Raw genomic sequence first — 18,503 nt, 5'->3', positions numbered from 1 at the left:
ACTGAGCCACCCAGGCGCTCCATTTTTACCTTTTCTATGCAATATAGGTACCAGACAGGGATGTGAAACTAAATGAGGCCATTCTGGAATGATGGTGGTACTTGTACAGGGTCCTGGGGAGGCAGTCATTTCCTAGATGCAAAATGGTGGCCAAGTTTAAGGCCCTTACATGTAGGTGGATAAATAGGTCGAAGAATGAACAAATGGGAACCTGGTTAGTTCTGGAACCCTGGCAGCATGGCAGGGTGGGATAGTTAGCCAAGAGCAATACCCCTCAGCCCCCAGGTTGAAGGGCTGTCAAGAGGGCGGACCTCAAGGCAGAGTCCACTTGGCATTTTCTGAAACTCCACAGATCTGCCTGGGATCAGGTCTCTGCTGAGGGGCCCAGAGGGCTTGCATGGAGCTCCTCCTGAGCAGCTGGAGGAGGCCAGGGCAGGGCGGGGCCCAGGGCTGGGTGGGTTTGAGCACCGCGCTCTTCACCATCACCAGAGTCCCGCTCAAATGTTCTATTTTTTTTTAAAGATTTTATTTATTTATTTGACAGAGAGAAATCACAAGTAGATGGAGAGGCAGACAGACAGAGAGGGAAGCAGGCTCCCTGCTGAGCAGAGAGCCCGATGTGGGGCTCGATCCCAGGACCCTGAGATCATGACCTGAGCCGAAGGCAGCGGCTTAACCCACTGAGCCACCCAGGCGCCCTCAAATGTTCTATGTTTAAAGCCAAGTAACAGCATTCTTCCTCCAGCCCCGAAAGTGAAAACTGGAGCAGCAATGATTGCTCTGGTCGAGGACAAGGTGGAGGTGGGTCACGAGATAGAATGAGCCACCAGGGATGAAAAGCAGCAGAGGGAGAGGAGCACAGTGCTGCCCCCTGAAGACACGCCAGCAGGTCCCACACCTCCACCAGCCAGTGCTGGTTCCCCTCCCCCTCTCCTCAGCAGGGGAAGATGTGCGCAGGGCAGCAGGGAGCGCTTTACCCCTGCCACGGATGGGACGGGGTGGGGGGACCAGACAGTTGTGAACAGTACAGGAGCCCAGATGCTAGGTCCAATAACAGTTTTTATTCCCTTGGAACAAAGATCTGTGGGAAAGAAACCAAAAAGGAAACATGAACACGAACAACAAAATGACACGGGGGTGCCGTGCCAGGTGGATGGCACACTCCACAGTGGACCTGGTCTTGCCCTGGTTTCTCGGATCAACATGTGCCCCGTCCCCAGGTGCCCATGACATAGGTGAGGGTGGGGGCAGTGAGGAGGAAAGCTTCGCTACTCTATGCAAGGGAGACGAATGTACCGGTCTCTTCTGAGGCCTTTCAGGGACACCAAACCCTCCCCCTCAAGAACGGAGGTAGACAGGTAAGAATAAGAGGGGCCTGGGCGTCACAGATAATTAGAAAGTAGTCACGGACCCTTTGTGGCTGACAGAAATGTTTAAAACAGTACCACAAGAGAAGCAACAGCTGGCTAAGACAACTTTGTGTTTCACGGTAAACATGGCCAACCTTGTCAGGTCGGGCCTCAGAGCAGTGATAACTAGCATTACTGTTTCTGTTCACTTCAAAGAAGCCTGGTGGTGGTTAATCAGGAGCCATTTTCCGTTTCCTAGAGGATTTGCTTTGATCCCCCTTTCTAGCAAAGTCCTTTCCCCTGCAAGCCTGGTCCTCTAGAGAACAGACTGTCAAGGGACAGGAAAAAACCCTGTCCTACCCTCCCACTTCTCATGACACAACAGCTTCTACTGCAGCCCAAACACCTAGAAACAAGGTCCTTTGGTGGGCTAGATAACCCAGTCTTCAGCTGTCCCTGTTGGGTATCTCCTAACTGATTGCTATACTAGAAGATGGCCTCTGGCACTGGGACCTAAACCCAGATCACAGTGAGGTCTCCTGGAGGATGAAGGTGGGGCTGTTCCCTTGGTGGGCTGAGCCTTCCTCAGGCACTGCCATGGTCTCCTTGTCTCTGCCGTTCTTCAACATCCCATTACTCATCTTTTCTGGAAATGTAGCAGTGTCCACGGAGAGGTCCTGGAGAACACAGAGCAAAGAGATAGGATGAGACAAAGGAGTGAAGGAACTCAGGCAGAAAAGCTGGAAGACACTGCTTTGATCCCTGCTGGAAGGGAGATCAGCAAAGGGCAGTCAGAAAAGGAGGAGCAAAGCACAAGATTAAGATTAAGCACAAGGTGGTAGGCAGGGGGCATGGGAGGGAGAGGAAAGGCCAGCACACCAGGCACCTCTCTGGGCTGAGCTACCAAGCCAGCACTCCTCTGAGGGTAGAAGCTGGGGCAGTTACTACGGAACGGTCCAGGTTCAGACAAATAATCTGAGTTGCTGGGGAGGAGAAAGGAAAGGGGCAGAAGGGAATTTGGAAGGTCTGGTATTAAGAGACGGAAGGGAGGGTATGATCTGGACAACACAGCCGTTACCTGGCTGTAGCTGGTGCAGTGAAATCGCTTCTGACAGGACAGGGGCAGGAGGGCGAGGAGCTTTGGCAACACTGGGTAAATGGTCCGAGGATTCAGGGTCCGGCCCCGCATTCCCCCTGAAGGCAAAGGCACTTCTGAGTCTCCTACTGTGTAACCGGTGCACACCCAGCAAGCCATCTGTTCTCAGGGCTCAGAGTCCCCAGCCCCTGCCCACCTCCCAGAGCTCAGCCAAGAAGCCCAAGGACCCTGGAGGGCAGGGTCAGTTCTCCCGGAGTCCAGATTCCCAGAGTGGCCTCCCTCGCTTCTCCGGGACCCCATTCCGCACGCCCTCACCAGTGAGCAGACTGACAATCAGGCCCACCACAATGACTGTGGTTGAGTTGTGAGCGCTGTACCATAAATACGACAAGGAGTAGAAATGCCGCAGCCCCGTTGGCCTGGGGAGAACCGGAGTAAGGAGAGTTAGCAATTCACTGACAGCGCATTCCTCAGAGACACAGTCCTAGGATCTTGGGACCCAATATCTCCCTGAGGAATCTAGTGGCTTATCCCTTACCAAGACCCCTGGGAAACCCCTCAAAAATGAGTTATTTTCCCCAAGGAGAGAGAGTGAGCCCCAACTCACTTGGAGAGGGTGGTTGAGGGCATCAGTGTGGTCATGGTGACAGTGGTCAGGTTACTAGGCAGGGAAAAGCTGGATATATTAGGGGGAGAAGGTGCCATGCCGGAGGTCATGTTGGACACTATGCTTCCGATGCCGATCCAGAAGGCCATGATGAGTCCAGCCAACAGGCCCACAATGGCACCCTGCCCAGAGACACAACACATTCTCCTGTCACGATGCCAGCCCCAATAAATCTTCACACCAGTTCCCGGAACTCATGGGGAGAGACCTGCCAAGCCATTTCTTAGGTCCACCCCTGTACATGACTGTGGAACCAGATGGATCACTCACGGGAGGGTTGGCACAAGGAAAGAACATCCCAAGACAGAAGAGTCCGAGCAGCGGCCCCCCAACCATGCCAAAGATGCTGAGTGCTGCCTGTGGAGGACAGGGTTGGGGGGGGGTGGGGAGAACATTCAGGCTCAGAGACTCCCAGCCTCACCAGTGCAGAGCAGAGCACAGCCACCTGCCAATGCCTCAGCACCCCACCCCATCAGATCTGTCGGTATCTTCTACCTGAAAATATCATAATGCAGAATTCCAGGGGGCGAATCCAGGGAATGTTACAGGAATGTACTTTGGGTTGTCCTCTGAGGCTATTCCCTAAATGGCTCTCAGCCAACAACATCCTAGGAATGACCCTAGGGAAAACTACTCACAGCTAAAGGTGGTCCATCAAAGGCAACGTTTTGATACCCATTCCTATACCATTCCCTTCACATCAGCTGTCTCCCTCAACTTCCTGTTTCGATCAGCTCCTTTCTCCCCTATAAACTGCTTTCTTCTCTGCATAATCCTTACCTGTAGCACAGGTCCCATCTGGGAAGAAACATATGCCATTCCCAGACAAAGTAGCCCATAGCCAAAGGCTGGGGAAAAAAGAAGGGAGGAAATAGGCCAAGATAAGTTAACACATTTAAAAGGGGTAAAAGTAGAGCAAAGCTCCTTCCTCAGCCAAACCATTACCTCTGTATCCCTGGAAATGGCGTATTCCCTCCTGCCCCAGCTCCAGGTCCCTCCCACCTGGTTTTCCCACCAATGTGACTCAGAGGCCTTCCCCGGAAATGCCCTGAGATGTCAACAAGGTTGTGTGCTTCGTTCGGCAAGCGCTGAGCCCAGGCTAAAGCTAGTGCTGCAAAGCAGACTGATACAGCGCTTAGGGTTTGTCTTAGAAAGAATACGACTGAAAAGATGATGAAGCATAATCGCACCAAGGATTCTGGAAAGCATGATGGCCTGGACTTCAGAGAATGGAGGGAACCAGGGTCGGATCAGATCTTCCATCGTAACAGTTGCCAATGAATTAAAAGCAGAAGATATGGTGCTGAAAGGGGGAAGACAAAGATGAGCCATGCGGAGTCTGGGGGCTGAAAGGCAAAACCAACAGGGGGCCTGCTGAGGGGAGAGCGCCCTACAGGCAGGAGAGGACATGTGCAGCCAGAAGCCATCTTCACGGCTGGCAGCCGAGAAAGAGGCCCAGAAGGCAAGGACACTTGCCCTTTGCTGAATGGGATACGGGTTTTGATCAAGTGGAATCAATTCTTGGTGTTGTAAAAGACTCCCTCCCCAGCAAGGGGGCATCTCCTGGGAGAGGACATGCTCCCTTCTACACAGACGAGCTGTCCCTCGTCCTCCGCAGGTGGATGCGCGCACTGAGAAACTCAGAGAGACCCCTCCTCCAGCCGTCACCGGGGGCCACGTGGGGATCAGCTGCACAAGCCCAGGGGAAACGGTCAAGGAGGGTACCTGAGGGAGCCACTGAAGAGGCAGGCGACAAAGAGGCCAGGCAGGCCCGGCAGGTCTTTCAGGAGGTCCATCACAAAGTAGAGAACGAACTGCAGGCAGAGCAGAAGTGCACAGCCCCGCTGAGAGAGGAGCCCTGCCCTGAGGTGTGGCGTGCGAGAAGCCCCCTGCACGCGCCCCTACCAGTCTGTGGAGAGTGAGTGATTGAGAAGGGGGCTCAGCACTGAGAGTGACCCAGTTAACAGAGGGAAAAAGGGCTCCAGAGAATAACGCAGTTCACGCCCAACCCTGCCCCTGGCTAGCAGTATGGCGAGGATTCTGACCACCTCCATGAGGCGTTTTTCTTTTCTGCCCAATGAGGCTGTTGTAACAAACGGAAGGCACCAGGTTGGGGATAGCTCCCAGCAGGGCCCACGGCACGGTGCACAGTGGTGAGCCCGTAATAAAGGCAGGTCCCTCCCCCCACCAGCAGGGTGAGCACCAGGATGCGGTGATGCCGGCCAAGGGCTGGGCCCCTCCTGTGCTAGCCTGTAGAATCCCACAGTGGAAAACGACTTACATCCATTTCCTACCCAAGGTGAGAGTCCTTTCTGCAGCCAACCAGACACTCCTGTTGGGGGGCCAGGCTGGCCCTCATGGGCAGAGAAGGGTGCCAGGGAGGACTTCTCACCTGGTCAGGGGCTGCCTGAGCCTGCTGGGCGCTCATAGCATACTCCTGGTAGTAGACAAACATGACCAGGCCAATGAGGCAGCTCATGCAGAGGACCAACTGCTGGCAAGGGAAGACGGCATAGCAGGAGCTGCAGAGAGACCAGTGCCAAGGCTCTGACCACACACCCTCAGGCACGTCCCCAAGCTCCGGAGAGCAGAGCCAGATCCTGGCCCCGATGGGTGGTGCGTGTGTGCTCTGGCATCGTGCCCCAACCCCAAAATGGGGTCCACTCTCCTCTGCTCCTCCCTGGTCTTCCTGTCCCTGTACTCACAGCACAGCAGCCTTCTCCGTGCGGGAACTGAGGTAGCGCTGCACTTGAGCCTGGTTCACCCCATACAAGGACAGCATCATGAAGACACCCCCAAAAGCCAATGTCCAGAAAGTATGCCGTACAAAAGGATCTGGATCCAGCCTACAACAGACACCAACTGGACACTGCAGCATAGTCCCAGACGGACGCAGCCTTCCTCGCACTCCTACAACGGGGGGCTGAGCAGAGACATTGCAGCAGGGCGAAGGAGCTACTGAAGGCAAGAACCGGGGCGACTCAAGGAGCACTGCAGTACGACGGAGGGAGGTTCCACCCCTTCAACCCACAGCTGCATGCCAGGTACTGAAACTATCTTGACCCTCCTTACCCATCAGACCCCCATCTCTGCAGGGCCAGCTTCCCATCCGTCTCAGTGCTGCCCCTAAGGCTTCCACAGCTTGCCCTCTACTTACTGCAGCCCTGAGTTCAGGATCTAGGATGGGCTCAGCCCCCCCAGGCCCTACAGACCCCAGTCAGGGGAAGGGGTGTACTTACACGATCCCAGAGATGAGGCCATGCTGGGAAGCCACTTCCCACACATGCCCCAAGCCGCCCACCTTGGCAGACCCCACAATGATAACCACCAGCTGCCCTATGAACATGACCAGCGTCTGGAACACGTCTGTCCAGATGACTGCCTTCAGCCCACCCTGCAGGGCAAAGAAAGCAGGCCTGCCACAGATGTCTTTAAAACCACCCACAAGTGAAGACACCATGCCTCCCAGCAGCAAAGGACTATACTCTGGACTATACTATACTATACAAAGGGGCATAACTCTGGCGCCTCTGTTGACATCCTTCCCATCCCATCTCCTACATCCTGTGCCATCCCACTCCAGAACTCCATCCCACCTCACCTACATTTTTACCTCATCCCTTTCTTTCTCCTCCCATCTCCCCTCCCTCTCCTAAGACTTACTACACTTACCAGAGCAGTATAGACGGTACAAACAATGCCTAGGGTCAGCACCGACAGCCACAGATCAAAGCCAGTCACTGCAAACAGATAAAAACCACATTCCTGTCTCTGGAAGAGGGTTTCCCAACAGAGAAACCAGAAAAACCCCAGTAAGACATGAAGTATTTGGCCATCAAGGATGAAATAAATCATTCACCACAATGGGAAAAAAATGTGTGAATCCCACCAAAAGGTGTTGATTAACCAGCTGAGACAAGACAGAGTGATGTGTGATTAGCTTCGGGTGAGTTGAACCAAGGTACTTCCACCTCCAGCAGAGACCAGCCAAGGGCCCATGCAGTGAAGTAACTCCTTGGCCAAGGTCAGATTCTTTTCTGCACAGTCTCCTCTACCCGCCCCTCCCAGAGGTATTTTCCCAGTCGGCTGTGGCTGAGAGCCAAGGGCTTTGACTCCTCACCTGCATTGAGGGCCAGTGATGGCGCATAGAGCACAACTCCCATGTAGATCACCTGTTGGATAGGGAAAAGAGAATGTGAACGGGAGGGGAAATGAGGGTGAGCAGAGAGAAAAGCTGGACCTCAGCTCCAGTATCCTAATGGCCTCCCTTCATCTAGGCTCACTTCCATTTCCCTTCCTCCAAATCTTGGCTTGCTGCCACCATAATGACGGTGCTGCAGCCGAGGGAAGAGGAAGCAGGATGCCTCTGGTGGTTTCGGGGACACTGACCCCGAGTGGGACCTTCAATCCTGCCAGTTTGAAAGCAGGAGAAGCTCATGATGCTTCAGTGTAATGGAGTTTGGGTCCCTCTATCATATCTCAGGCTCAAATTCTACCCTCACTTCTACTTACCATCTGAAAGATGAAGGTCACGGTCCCACAAACCCGCACAGCTTTATTGAATCGGAGCTCCAGGTACTAGATAGGAATGTATATATACACGTATACATATAAAGAAAAAAGAAAAAAGAAAGGTGTTCCTCCCCACTCTAACCCCACAATTCAACCTCCCCAAGAAACCCAGGAACATGAAGGAATATTCAACTCCTATCTGCTCTAGGCCTCTCAGCACAGCACCTTCCTTCTCTTCCCACTTGACCTCACCCAGAAAGAACCTGGAAATACACAATGTGTCCCATCAATCTCATTTGGCAGAGGAGGTCCAGGGACCCAGATCCTTCATACATGCTCTCTTCCTTCTCTCTGTCCCCAACCCTGATGGTCCTGTGTGTTCTTCTTCCTCCCTGCTCACCTCATAGGCACTGGTGAGATGTAGGCGGTAGAAGACAGGGATGAAGATGTGTGCTGGGATCAGCAGGCCCAGAAAATAGCAGCAGCCCAGGAACCAATACTGGGTCCCAAATCGGTAGATCTCGGACGGAACACCCAAGATGGCCACAGCTGATTGGAAGGTGGCCAGCAGAGACAGAGCCACAGGAAGACAGCTCATTTCTCGGTCTGCCATGAGCAGCTGGCCGACAGTATGCCGGCCCCAGCCACGAAAGGCATGGTAGAGCCCGATAACAAGGGAGAGAACCAGCAGCAGCACAAACACTACATAGTCCGTGAGGGAGAAAGTAGATGTGACCGTGTCTGCGTCTGAGGTTGGGAGCAGGGGAGCCGAGGTGCTCAGTCCCACACTCATATCTTGATTGTCTGTGGCCTACAGCCACTTGCTGCTCCTGTGCTCTCTGGGCTGCCACTCAGCTGGGCAGTGGCACGCAGGTGGCTACAGCCTGGCTTCTAGCCACGATCTCACAGTCCTTCTCCACCAAGTGACATTGTCCAAGGTGAGCTGCAAAGGAAATCAGCTCCTCGTCAGGCTTACCCTGCCTTCACGGGCACCCATCCCAAGACCTGTGTATTCCACACCCATCAAACCTGGACCAGCCAGCTCTGCACAACCCTGTAGGTCTGGAGGTCCTAGTATGCATTTGATAGGGGAGAAAGGAAGCAGCCGAGTAAGACAGGCAGGAGACAACTGCTTGTCCAAGATCATTCTGGGTATACATAGCAGTGAAATATAAGAACCTTCTGGGGGGGGGGGCGCCTGGGTGGCTCAGTGGGTTAAAGCCTCTGCCTTCGGCTCAGGTCATGATCCCGGGGTCCTGGGATCGAGCCCCACATCAGGCTCTCTGCTCAGCAGGGAGCCTGCTTCCTCCTCTCTCTCTGCCTGCCTCTCTGCCTACTTGTGATCTTTCTCTGTCAAATAAATAAATAAAATCTTGAAAAATAAAAAGAAAAAATAAAAAGAACCTTCTTGGGGTGCCTGGAGGGGGTGGTGCAATCAGATCGTGAGATCGAACCCTGTGTCAGGGTCTGCACCCAGTGTGCACTCAAGTACACCCCTACACCACTCGGTCTGGAGTCTGCTTGGGATACTCTCTCCCTCCGCCCCTCACCCTCCTCACTAAAATAAATTAAATCTTAAAAAACAAAACAAAACAAAACAAAAAACAAACCTTCTTAGGTCTCCACCCCAATCACAAAAGAAAAATCAACTCTGGCCCACATTTCTTTTCCAAGACTTCCCTGCCCCCACCTGTAGGCACAGACGGAGTCACTCCAGTGCACTAAGCCAGCAGACCCCAGCCTAACACCACAGCCTTGCAGGGGAGAAGAACGAGAGACTAATCACAGCTTGGCTTCCTCTCTTTCCCCTAGCCTCAGCCTCCACCTCCCATATTCCCAGTGTCACCTTCTTAACAGGACCCCTTCTCAACACTGATCCCCAGTGAAATGACCCACATAGCAGCCCCAAACTCCATTCCTCATATCCCCAGGCCAACCACTTCATTCTCCCCAACACTACGAGAGAAGCCCTGCCACCCACTTCTCAGGTGCTCTGCCCGTAACACTACAGTCAACAGCAGACCTGGGAACAGTGCCGGGATGCAAAAGTGAGAGGGCAATGTTCCGGAGCCAGGAGTTCCCAGTTACGATTACAGAGAAGCAAGCCAGCCAGGGAGCTGGGGCAAGGGAACAGCAAGGGAAAGAGCTCCTCTCCTCCTGCAGCAGGAACCTACCTAGAGAAGTAATCTCTGTTGGGAGGCAGCGCTGCCTGGAGAAGCGGTGTCTGGAGCTGGGCTGAAGCTGAGGGTCTGGCTCTATAAGTAGCTGGGGTGAAATGGGCAATTAGGGGCGGAGCGAAGCTCAGCAGCTATTTGCTCTGGCCCCTTCAGGGAACCAATCAATGTGATCCAAATGGCCCTATCACCCTATGGCCCCCAAACTCCAGCTCAGTCCTAGAGGCTCCAGAGTGGGGAACAGGGAGCTCACATTCAACAGCATTCTTAGCTGGATTAGGCTTTTCACTCTAAGTCACCCTTGGCATTGTGTGCTAGAGGGAATTAGAAAGTAGGAGCCCGGGGAAATGGGAAAGTCGCTTTTCTGACTCTTCCACCAAAAATACTAATCCTCAAAGAATACAGCATTATCCTCAGAACAAGGACAGGATTATACTACTTGAAAACTTAAGGGAACATTAAGAGATCACTATCATGACCCCCTCAGTTACCAACAAAAATACTGAGGTCCAGATGACTCAAGTGATCTTTCCAGAACCACAGAGCCGATTATTGTCAGTCTAGATTAGAGCTCGGGTCTCCTGATTCCCCGTCCATCCACAATTCATTTACACCACGATATACTCATTGACATGGAGGAAAAAATACCAAGGCATGTCAGGTTTTCAGACAGCCTAAATGATCAGTTAACACTTTCTGAATACCCCCACTTTCTTTCTTTCTTTTTTTTTTTTTTTTAGTGAAGCAACTCAGCTCTTAACTTCTTGTAACCCAGAAGTGTGCCATGAACTTTATGAACTTTAATAATGATAATAAAAAAGCACCCTTTGCTATCACTTTTAACAAACCACCTATCTGGTTTATGAACTTTAAGTGAACACTGTCTAGTTCTCAAGAAAATAGAGTCAGAAAAGTTAAAGAACTTCCTTAAGGTTACAGGGCATGACACAAAACAAGGGAGAAAGAAAGAATGTTATCTGCAGCTAGGACAGGTGATTTACCAAGGGGCCCATCCTTACACTTCCTAGAATGAGGGCGGGAGCAGAATGTTAACTGTAATCAGTCATTCACCGAACAAAGTTTAGATTCCAACTAATCTAGACACACATTAATATAACCTGTGTCTTCTGTTCTTGCCCACTAGGAGAAAGATCAGCCTGTCTGTCTTCTGGTTCACTCACACTGTGTTCTCGGGCAGATGTCGCCTGGCTGTCAAGATAGGGTCTTACACGGAACAAACCTGAACTCTGAACCTCGTGGGGCCAACAAAGAGAGGAAATCGGAGGCGGCAACTCTTGGATCACATGCTCTATGAGTCACAAAATGCTAGTACCCAGAACAGTGTTCCCAACAGACCACTCTGGTTTAACCTAAAGATGCCCCGGGCTTCTGTACATTGCAACATCTTTAGTTCTCACTCCTCTTTGGCAAATAGTACTATGACAGAGGTGATGGTAAATACTGGAGAATATGCGAAGGTGTCTGCTGTGTGCCTGTATGAATGTTCAGCTGTAAAGAGTTAGCGGTAAACACTACGGTGGTTAGAAAGCAAAAATGGTCTCAGTGTAGACTAGAACACAGGCATGCAGAACTGGGGACTCTCCCGCTGGGGTAAATTGGTGGAGCTTCTAGATAGAATCCTATTTGCATGAGATGCAGAGAACCTTCCTGGGTGGCTGAACAGAGAGCCAGGCAAGACAGGAAAAACCTGACCCTGTAACAAAGTGTTCCTCAGACGAGATTCTGATTCTAAGAACAGGATAGTTACTGGCTTTCTAAAAACTCGATGGCTCTAAACCCCATGGACTAGCATCTCTCTCAGCGAGGGAGCCAAAAGAGCACAGTGGTTTCACGGAAACTGTAACGCTCAGTAGTGAGCCGTGAGACCCCTTTCTAAAAGTACAACACACACAGAAACGGAAGAGGACCTTCTACATCACCACCGGCCCCCTTGCCCGCCTGCTGGGAATTACCTTGACTCCTACAAAAAGCAAAGGGGACCACTGCAGGACCCACTGTCCCGAGAAAGATTCTTTCAAAATCTGCCCTTGTGCCTCGAATTCCTCGAGATCTGAAAGCTCAGGTACCTTCATTAAAATGCTAAGAACTACACCCATGCCCCAGAGGACGCGCCAGCCAACGGAAGGTAAATCCTTTCAAGGAGAATCTACATAACCTGCGGGTATAGGGAAGAGAAGCCGGGCCGACCAAGCACTCAAGATGAGTCAGCTTTGATGAGCTTTTGCCTGGCGCTAATCAAAGGCAACACGCAGTCCCCTGCGCGCGCGGGGCTCCCCAGGGCCAGCCGGGGGCAGCGCTCGCCTTTCCCTTACCTCCGCGGCTCAGCCAGGGCTAAGAAGGTTCAGTCGTTTTCCCTGAGATCAGCATCGCTCCGCTTCTCTGGGAAGGAAAAGGAGATAAGGCGGCCGGCGAGCGCCTATCCCGCTCCTCCCTCCTCACCAAGGATCCGGCCGCCAACGCGGTCTCCGGACTGAGATGAAGGTGCCAGGGTGCCCGGAGCCTGCCCAGGCTCGTCTCCTCCCGCCGGGCTTTGCCCTTCACTCTTCGCTCTTCTATCACCCTTACCCTCTTTATTTGCTGGCTTCCCGCCTTCCCTCCACACGTGAGGTAGCTGAACCACTACACCACGCGGTCTCAGCTCAGGTCTTCCCGCGCCTCCACGCGGGGAACCAGCTCGCCCCGCCCCTCCCCGCCACCGCACCACTCTCGGGAGACTCCTGGCACGGGTCCCCATACGCTGGCCCGCCCGGGTGCGGCCCATTTGCCGGGTCTCCACCTTTGGGTGCAGCGCGGCGGCCGAGCCGGGCCGGCCACATGCCGGCTGAGTGACAGCGGGGGCCCGCCCCCTGGCCGCCTCACGTGGCGCCGCCATGTTTACTGAGGGCGAACGGAGAAGGCCCCGGACCACGGCGGTGGCGCAACCTCGGCGTCCGGAAGCGAGGAGTGCGCAGCTGAAAGAGCGGCGGCGGTGGCCTTCTCTAGCAGGGGAAAACGAGAGGACGCTGGGCCGTCCGCCGCAACGGGGAATAGAGTGCAGAGAAGAGCTCTGACCTCTTTAGGCAGCGCAAGCCCCAACCTGTGCGGGGCGACTAGACCACGCCCGGGGAGGGCGGAGCCACACGCGCCAGTCTCGCGAGGCGCTGAAAAGGACGGAGGGAGCGAAAAATGGCTCTTCGCGGGCAGGGTTGTCCTTCATTCCTGGTCCCTTGGGCAGCGACCCTGCTCCTCGCTCTGGGCGCGGAAAGGGCTCTGGCGCTACCCGAGGTACAGAAGCAAGTTAGAGGTCGGGCTGAAGCAGAGCTGCTGGGCAACCTTGTTTCGCGCTCTCCCGCCCTCGGATCTCCCCTCTCCCCAACCGGTCCATGGCTCGGGTTTGGTCCCCGAGGCTTCCCTAGCTGTAGCCCAGCCGGCCCGGCTCCCGAGTACTCACGCTGCTCAGGTCTCCCGGTGCCCTCGCCCTGCTGACGTAGACCTTTAAAATTTGATCACCTTGTTCCTTAATCTGAGTAACTTTAAAATTTTCGGCTACGGTCGAGTTCTCTGGCTCTTCAAGCTCATCACGCGCAAATGCCGTATATTGTGTTCGGGCAGTACTGTACCTTGTGTAAAGCTTTGATGAGTTCTTTGTGTACCTGCAGTGCTTTTATACCTGGCCAAACCGGGTCTGTTAGATTGAAAAGTCACTGGAGAGAGCATAATAAATATGTTCGAACAGTGATCTTAAAAGATGTCATTTCCTGGACAAGGTCTGGTGCAGCAAGCCTCTAGTGTGCTGATTTTTGGTTTCTGACTCTAGGCGAAGAAATGAGTCCCCGAGTCAAACTTGATACAAAGATAGGACACTTTACCAGACCAGTATTAAAGGAATTCTGAAGAGTGTACTGGCAGCTAACTTTTGCTACCTATTCGTTCTTTTCTTGGCTTTTCTTTCTGGAATCCTAATACCTTTCTCTTTTCTGCAGATATGCATGCTGTGTCCAGGGAGTGTGCAAGATTTGTCGGAAGTGGCTCTTTATTGTAAGCAGACACCAGAGCTAATGCTGCACTCTCGCTGCTGCCTGAATCAGGAGGGCACCATCGTGGGGTGAGGGAGGAAAACACAACTGTGGATACTGGAAGAGTTCCCAAGCTGGATTTTTTTTTTTTTTTAAGTAGGCTTTGTGCCCAATGTGGGACTTGAACTTAGGGCCCTGAGTTAAAGACTTGGACTGAGATCAAGAGTCCAACACTTAACCCACTGAGCCACCCAGGCACCCACATGCTCCTGCCCCAGATTCTTGAAGGCTTGCCTGATTGGCTTTTGGAATAAATACTGGTGCCTGTTTTGGGGGCATCTAAATCATGATTCTCATACATTTAAACGTGTTACAGCATTTTTAGCTAGGTAAAGAACCCTGTGATCTTCCTGGTTGGAACTACCTAGAAGTCATAATTTTTGCCCATTAAAAAAAAGCCCCTTATGGCTTCCTCTTATTTTTAAAAATATTTATTTATTTGAGATGCAGAGTGAGCAAGAGAGTACGGGAGCAGGGGCAGAGGGAGAGGGAAACGCGGACTCCCCCACTGAGCAGGGAGCCGGATGCTGGGCTCTGTTTCAGGATGCCAGGGTCATGACCTGAGCCTAAGGCAAATGCTTAACCAACTGAGCCACCCAGGTGCCCCTATAGGCTTCCTCTTAAAAGAAGTTTTTTTCTTTTGTTTATTTTCAACTCTGGTTAGTGTGTGTTTCTGGGGAAACGGCTCCTTTAGCCTCCAAAGTGCTTTGCTTATAGGGTATTCTTCCCTTCCTATGAATTCATGGTTGTCTCTAGGCAAATTCTTCTTCTGTAAATTCTGTCCCCTTAATGAAGGTTAGTCCCTGCATTTTCTCCCTTTAAACTCTGAGGATTCACTCTTAGGGCTTCAGCTATAACCACCATGCAGGTGTTCCCCAAACTAGATCTCTTTTAGTATCCTCAACCCCCTCCAACCTGCAGGTACACGTGAGTACTTTTTGCTTCCTATTAAACATTTCCTCTTGAGTGCACAATCACTTCAGAATCCTAAATGTCATCTGTCTTGCTCCCATTCTCCTCTCTCCCTGATTACCTCAATACTTCTCTATATGAAACTATCTGAAAACCAAAATTTTTTTCCCCCATCATCTGGTTTTAAAATTAGAATGGTCTGTTGCCTTCAGGATAAAGTTCAAATCATAAACCACGACAGATTGGTCTCAATCCACTTTCAATAATTTTTCCCAATTATTTGTCCACTAAAAGTTTTCATGAGGGTCTGGCTTGAGCCAAACTGGCCTACTTCCGAAAGCATTCCGCTTTTGTTTCTTTGTTCATTCAGGCCTTTCTCCTTACCTGAAATTTCCTTCCTCCACCAAATTAAAACATAGCCATCCTTTAATTCCAGCATCCTCTGTGAATGCTCTACTCAATGCTAGAATAATGTCTTTTTTTTTTTTTTTACTTCTAATCCTTAGTGTCTATACAGTTCAAAATTATTCATATACTGTCCTGTGATTTCTTTTAAATTATAATTTAATGTTTATGTTGTTTTTATATTTGGCGATGGTTTTCCTCTACTACATTGTAGTAGATCCTGAGGGTTTTCTTTTTCTTCCAATTTTTGCGGTTAATAGGCATTCAGTAGGCGTGCCTAGGCAGCTCAGTTTGTTAATCGGCTGCCTTTTGCTCAGGTCATGATCTTAGGGTTGTGGGATCAAGCCCTGCATTGGGTTCCCTGCTCAGTGGAGGGTCTGCTTCTCCCTCTCCCTCTTTCACATGAGAGTGCTTGTGCTCTCTCACTCTGTCAAATAAATAAATAAAATCTTAAAAAAAAGAGTAGACAGTAAATATTTGAAGAATAAAGGAACAGACAACAATATATAGTGAAGAAAAAATAATGTGGCATGGTCCTTAATATCCAGTAATTTGTCTCCAGTCTGTGACAGAAAATGCACTTGGAAAAAAATGTCATTTATGTGACTTGAGTTTTTTTCCCATTTGAAGGCCATTTGTGGATCTGAGAATCATAATACAGTGTGAGATTCACTAACCTAGACAAGGAACAAATTTCTTCCAATAGATGCACAGATGCATAGATACTACTGATTAGAACAGTACTATTTGATAGCACTTCCTGCTATGATGGAAATGTTCCGTATCTGTACTCTCCAACGTAGTAGCTACTAATCACATGGTGAGTGGTTACTGAATACTTGAAATGTGGCTAGTGCAAATGAAAAACTGTATTTTTAAATTTTTTTTACCTAATTAGCTACACATAACTAGTGGTGACTGAACTGGACAGGGCAGAATTGAAACATCCACCACAGCATCTAGTGTGTGGCCCTGAACACAGCTGTGTTTAATTAATATTAGCTGAAAAGAGGGTTATATTAGCTTACTGTAGGTGGAGAGAGACATATAATTACAGCGATTACTGTGTTTCCTCAGGCTGGATCTCCAGAACTGTTCTCTAAAGGACCCTGGTCCAAACTTTCCTCAGGCACATACTGCTGTCATCATGTAAGTGGTTAGTTATCCTCCCTGACGGCAACTATGGTGAAGGGTTGATGGGAAAGTCTTTGAGGATGGATCCTAAAAAGATGTTTAAATATGAATGTTCAAACTTGGACAACTCAGAATAAGAACTGGATTATCAGCCTAGGAAGATGTGGGAATGGAAGTACAGTGTTTTCCTAGAGCACAGCACTAACCGTGTATGCTTTGCAGAGACCTGCAAGCAAACCCCCTCAAAGATGACTTGGCCAACACCTTCCGTGGCTTTACCCAGCTCCAGACTCTGTGAGTAAGGGTATAGGGGTTGGGGAGAGGACCAAAGAGGGTCAGTGCTGTGAGCTCAGCAACTTTGGGCTGTGCATTATGACTGCCCATGTTGTTTTCAGGATACTGCCCCAAGATGTCAGCTGTCCTGGAGGTATTAATGCCTGGAATACTGTTACTTTTTACACAAAAAACCAAACCTGCCAAGGGCAAAGGAACTTTTGCAACAGCACGGGGGACCAAGGTATGCTGTCTCATCTCCACTCTTTCAGGAACTGCCTTTCCTCCCTTGTATTCTCTGTTTTAGATCTGGCAGTAAAGTTGGTTAAGTCCCTTTTGTTCAAGTTTCTGAACTTCTAATCCCGTGAAAAAAAAAGGTCGTAAGATGTATTGTTGTGGTTATGTTCTTTTTAAAAAATTTTAAAAATTCAGTTAGCCACCATATAGTAGTACATGATTAGTTTCAGATGTAGTGTTCAATAATTTATCAGTTGTACATAACACCCAGTGCTTATCACATCAATGTGCCTTACTTAATGCCCTCACCCAGTTACCCCACCCCCCACCCACCACCCCTCCAGCAACCCTCCATTTGTTTCCTATAGTTAAGAATCTTTCTACACAATTAATGAGTCGTTGAATACTACATCAGATATTAGTGATGTACTATATGTTGGCTAATATAAAAATTGAATATAATAAAATTCTTTCATGGTTTTTTTTTTCCCCTCTGATGACTTCCCATTTGGTTTTCCCTCCCTTCCCCCATGATCCTCTGCACTGTTTCTTATATTCCACATATGAGTGAAACCATAGGATAATTGTCTTTCTCACTTTGACTTTGTTGTGTTCTGGTTGTCTGAAATCTTCTCTGCTTTTTGACCTAGAAATAATTGAGATAGGGCCCCTGGGTGGCTCAGTGGGTTAAGCCGCTGCCTTCGGCTCAGGTCATGATCTCAGGGTCCTGGGATTGAGTCCCATATCAGGCTCTCTGCTCAGCAGGGAGCCTGCTTCCCTTCCTCTCTCTCTCTGCCTGCCTCTCTGCCTACTTGTGATCTCTCTCTCTCTCTGTCAAATAAATAAATCTTTAAAAAAATAAAAGAAATGATTGAGATAATCTAAGTTGAAGCAGATATTTGAGAAACCTACATAATGAGATTCAGTGATGTCTCCTGTTTTTCTCTGGTTCACAGAAATCTGTCCTGAGAATGGGTCCTGTGTACCTGATGGTCCAGGTCTCTTGGAATGTGTCTGTGCTGATGGCTTCCATGGCTACAAGTGTATGCGCCAGGTGAGGAATTAGCCCTTCTAATTGGGGATAAGAGAAATGCATAAGGAAGAACCTCTCTGAAAGAAGAGCCCTAAGACCAGGGCTGATGCACATTATCTAAAGAAGGAAACTGTAAGAGAATTGCCCTGGGTAAGGGGATAGGTATACTAGGAAAGAACTAGGTGTTAGGATGTAGTTCTTGGTGTCATCATATATAAGGAGGATTTGGTTTTTTTTGTTTTATTTTTGGTCATTCACAGGGTTCCTTCTCACTGCTTATGTTCTTCGGTATTCTGGGATCTACCACATTTTCCATCTCCATTCTGCTTTGGGGGACCCAACGCCGGAAAGCTAAGACTTCATGAACCACATAGGTCTTCCTACTGACCTAAAAATCTTCTTGATCTAGCTGAGCCCAGCCAGGGAGATTTTCTTCCTAGACAGGATGATTGGCTAGCAGATCCTCAAGACTGAAGCCATCTTTGGCAGGAAGATGGAAAGTTGGCATAGCCTTGGGGTGTTGTGGGCACTACAGTCCAGGAATGGACAGGGACCCGTGCCCCATTTGTGCTTGACTATAATAAACACCTTTTCTTGTCGTTCTTTATTGTTTATTTTTATAGAGAGGCGACCTG

The 18,503-nt window shown here is 50.3% G+C and overlaps 2 protein-coding genes across 9 annotated transcripts; one reads left to right on the top strand and one right to left on the bottom strand.

Moving 5' to 3' along the window:
* Positions 1 to 1,041: 1,041 nt before the first annotated feature.
* SLC5A6 (solute carrier family 5 member 6) lies at positions 1,042 to 13,287 on the bottom strand. Of its 8 annotated transcripts, none has more exons than XM_044261900.1 (17): positions 12,385 to 12,579; positions 12,132 to 12,198; positions 8,025 to 8,567; positions 7,625 to 7,690; positions 7,233 to 7,284; positions 6,785 to 6,852; positions 6,352 to 6,506; positions 5,818 to 5,958; positions 5,505 to 5,634; positions 4,838 to 4,926; positions 4,303 to 4,415; positions 3,893 to 3,960; positions 3,383 to 3,469; positions 3,053 to 3,234; positions 2,761 to 2,864; positions 2,428 to 2,543; positions 1,042 to 2,026 (listed from the first exon to the last, which is right to left on the bottom strand). In XM_044261900.1, exons 3-17 carry the CDS (start codon positions 8,415 to 8,417, stop codon positions 1,874 to 1,876), a joined length of 1,917 nt encoding a protein of 638 aa, XP_044117835.1. In that variant the 5' UTR covers positions 8,418 to 8,567; positions 12,132 to 12,198; positions 12,385 to 12,579; the 3' UTR covers positions 1,042 to 1,873. The 8 variants fall into 8 exon arrangements, with proteins under 8 accessions (XP_044117835.1, XP_044117836.1, XP_044117834.1 ...); XM_044261899.1 differs by lacking the exons at positions 1,042 to 2,026; positions 12,385 to 12,579 and adding exons at positions 9,799 to 9,889; positions 12,871 to 12,888 and having other exon boundaries at positions 2,056 to 2,543; XM_044261895.1 differs by lacking the exon at positions 1,042 to 2,026 and adding an exon at positions 9,799 to 9,889 and having other exon boundaries at positions 2,056 to 2,543; positions 12,385 to 12,581.
* Positions 12,752 to 18,470, top strand: ATRAID (all-trans retinoic acid induced differentiation factor). The gene is made up of 7 exons (XM_044261902.1): positions 12,752 to 13,083; positions 13,782 to 13,903; positions 16,269 to 16,340; positions 16,548 to 16,619; positions 16,721 to 16,842; positions 17,792 to 17,889; positions 18,129 to 18,470. The coding sequence occupies exons 1-7, from the start codon at positions 12,985 to 12,987 to the stop codon at positions 18,231 to 18,233; spliced, it is 690 nt and encodes a 229-aa protein (XP_044117837.1). The 5' UTR covers positions 12,752 to 12,984; the 3' UTR covers positions 18,234 to 18,470.
* The last annotated feature ends 33 nt before the right edge of the window (positions 18,471 to 18,503 follow it).

Source organism: Neovison vison, chromosome 8 (assembly GCF_020171115.1).
Source record: "Neovison vison isolate M4711 chromosome 8, ASM_NN_V1, whole genome shotgun sequence".
NCBI classification, from domain to species: Eukaryota; Metazoa; Chordata; class Mammalia; order Carnivora; family Mustelidae; genus Neogale; species Neogale vison.
This window is presented reverse-complemented; position numbering and strand designations above follow the sequence as displayed.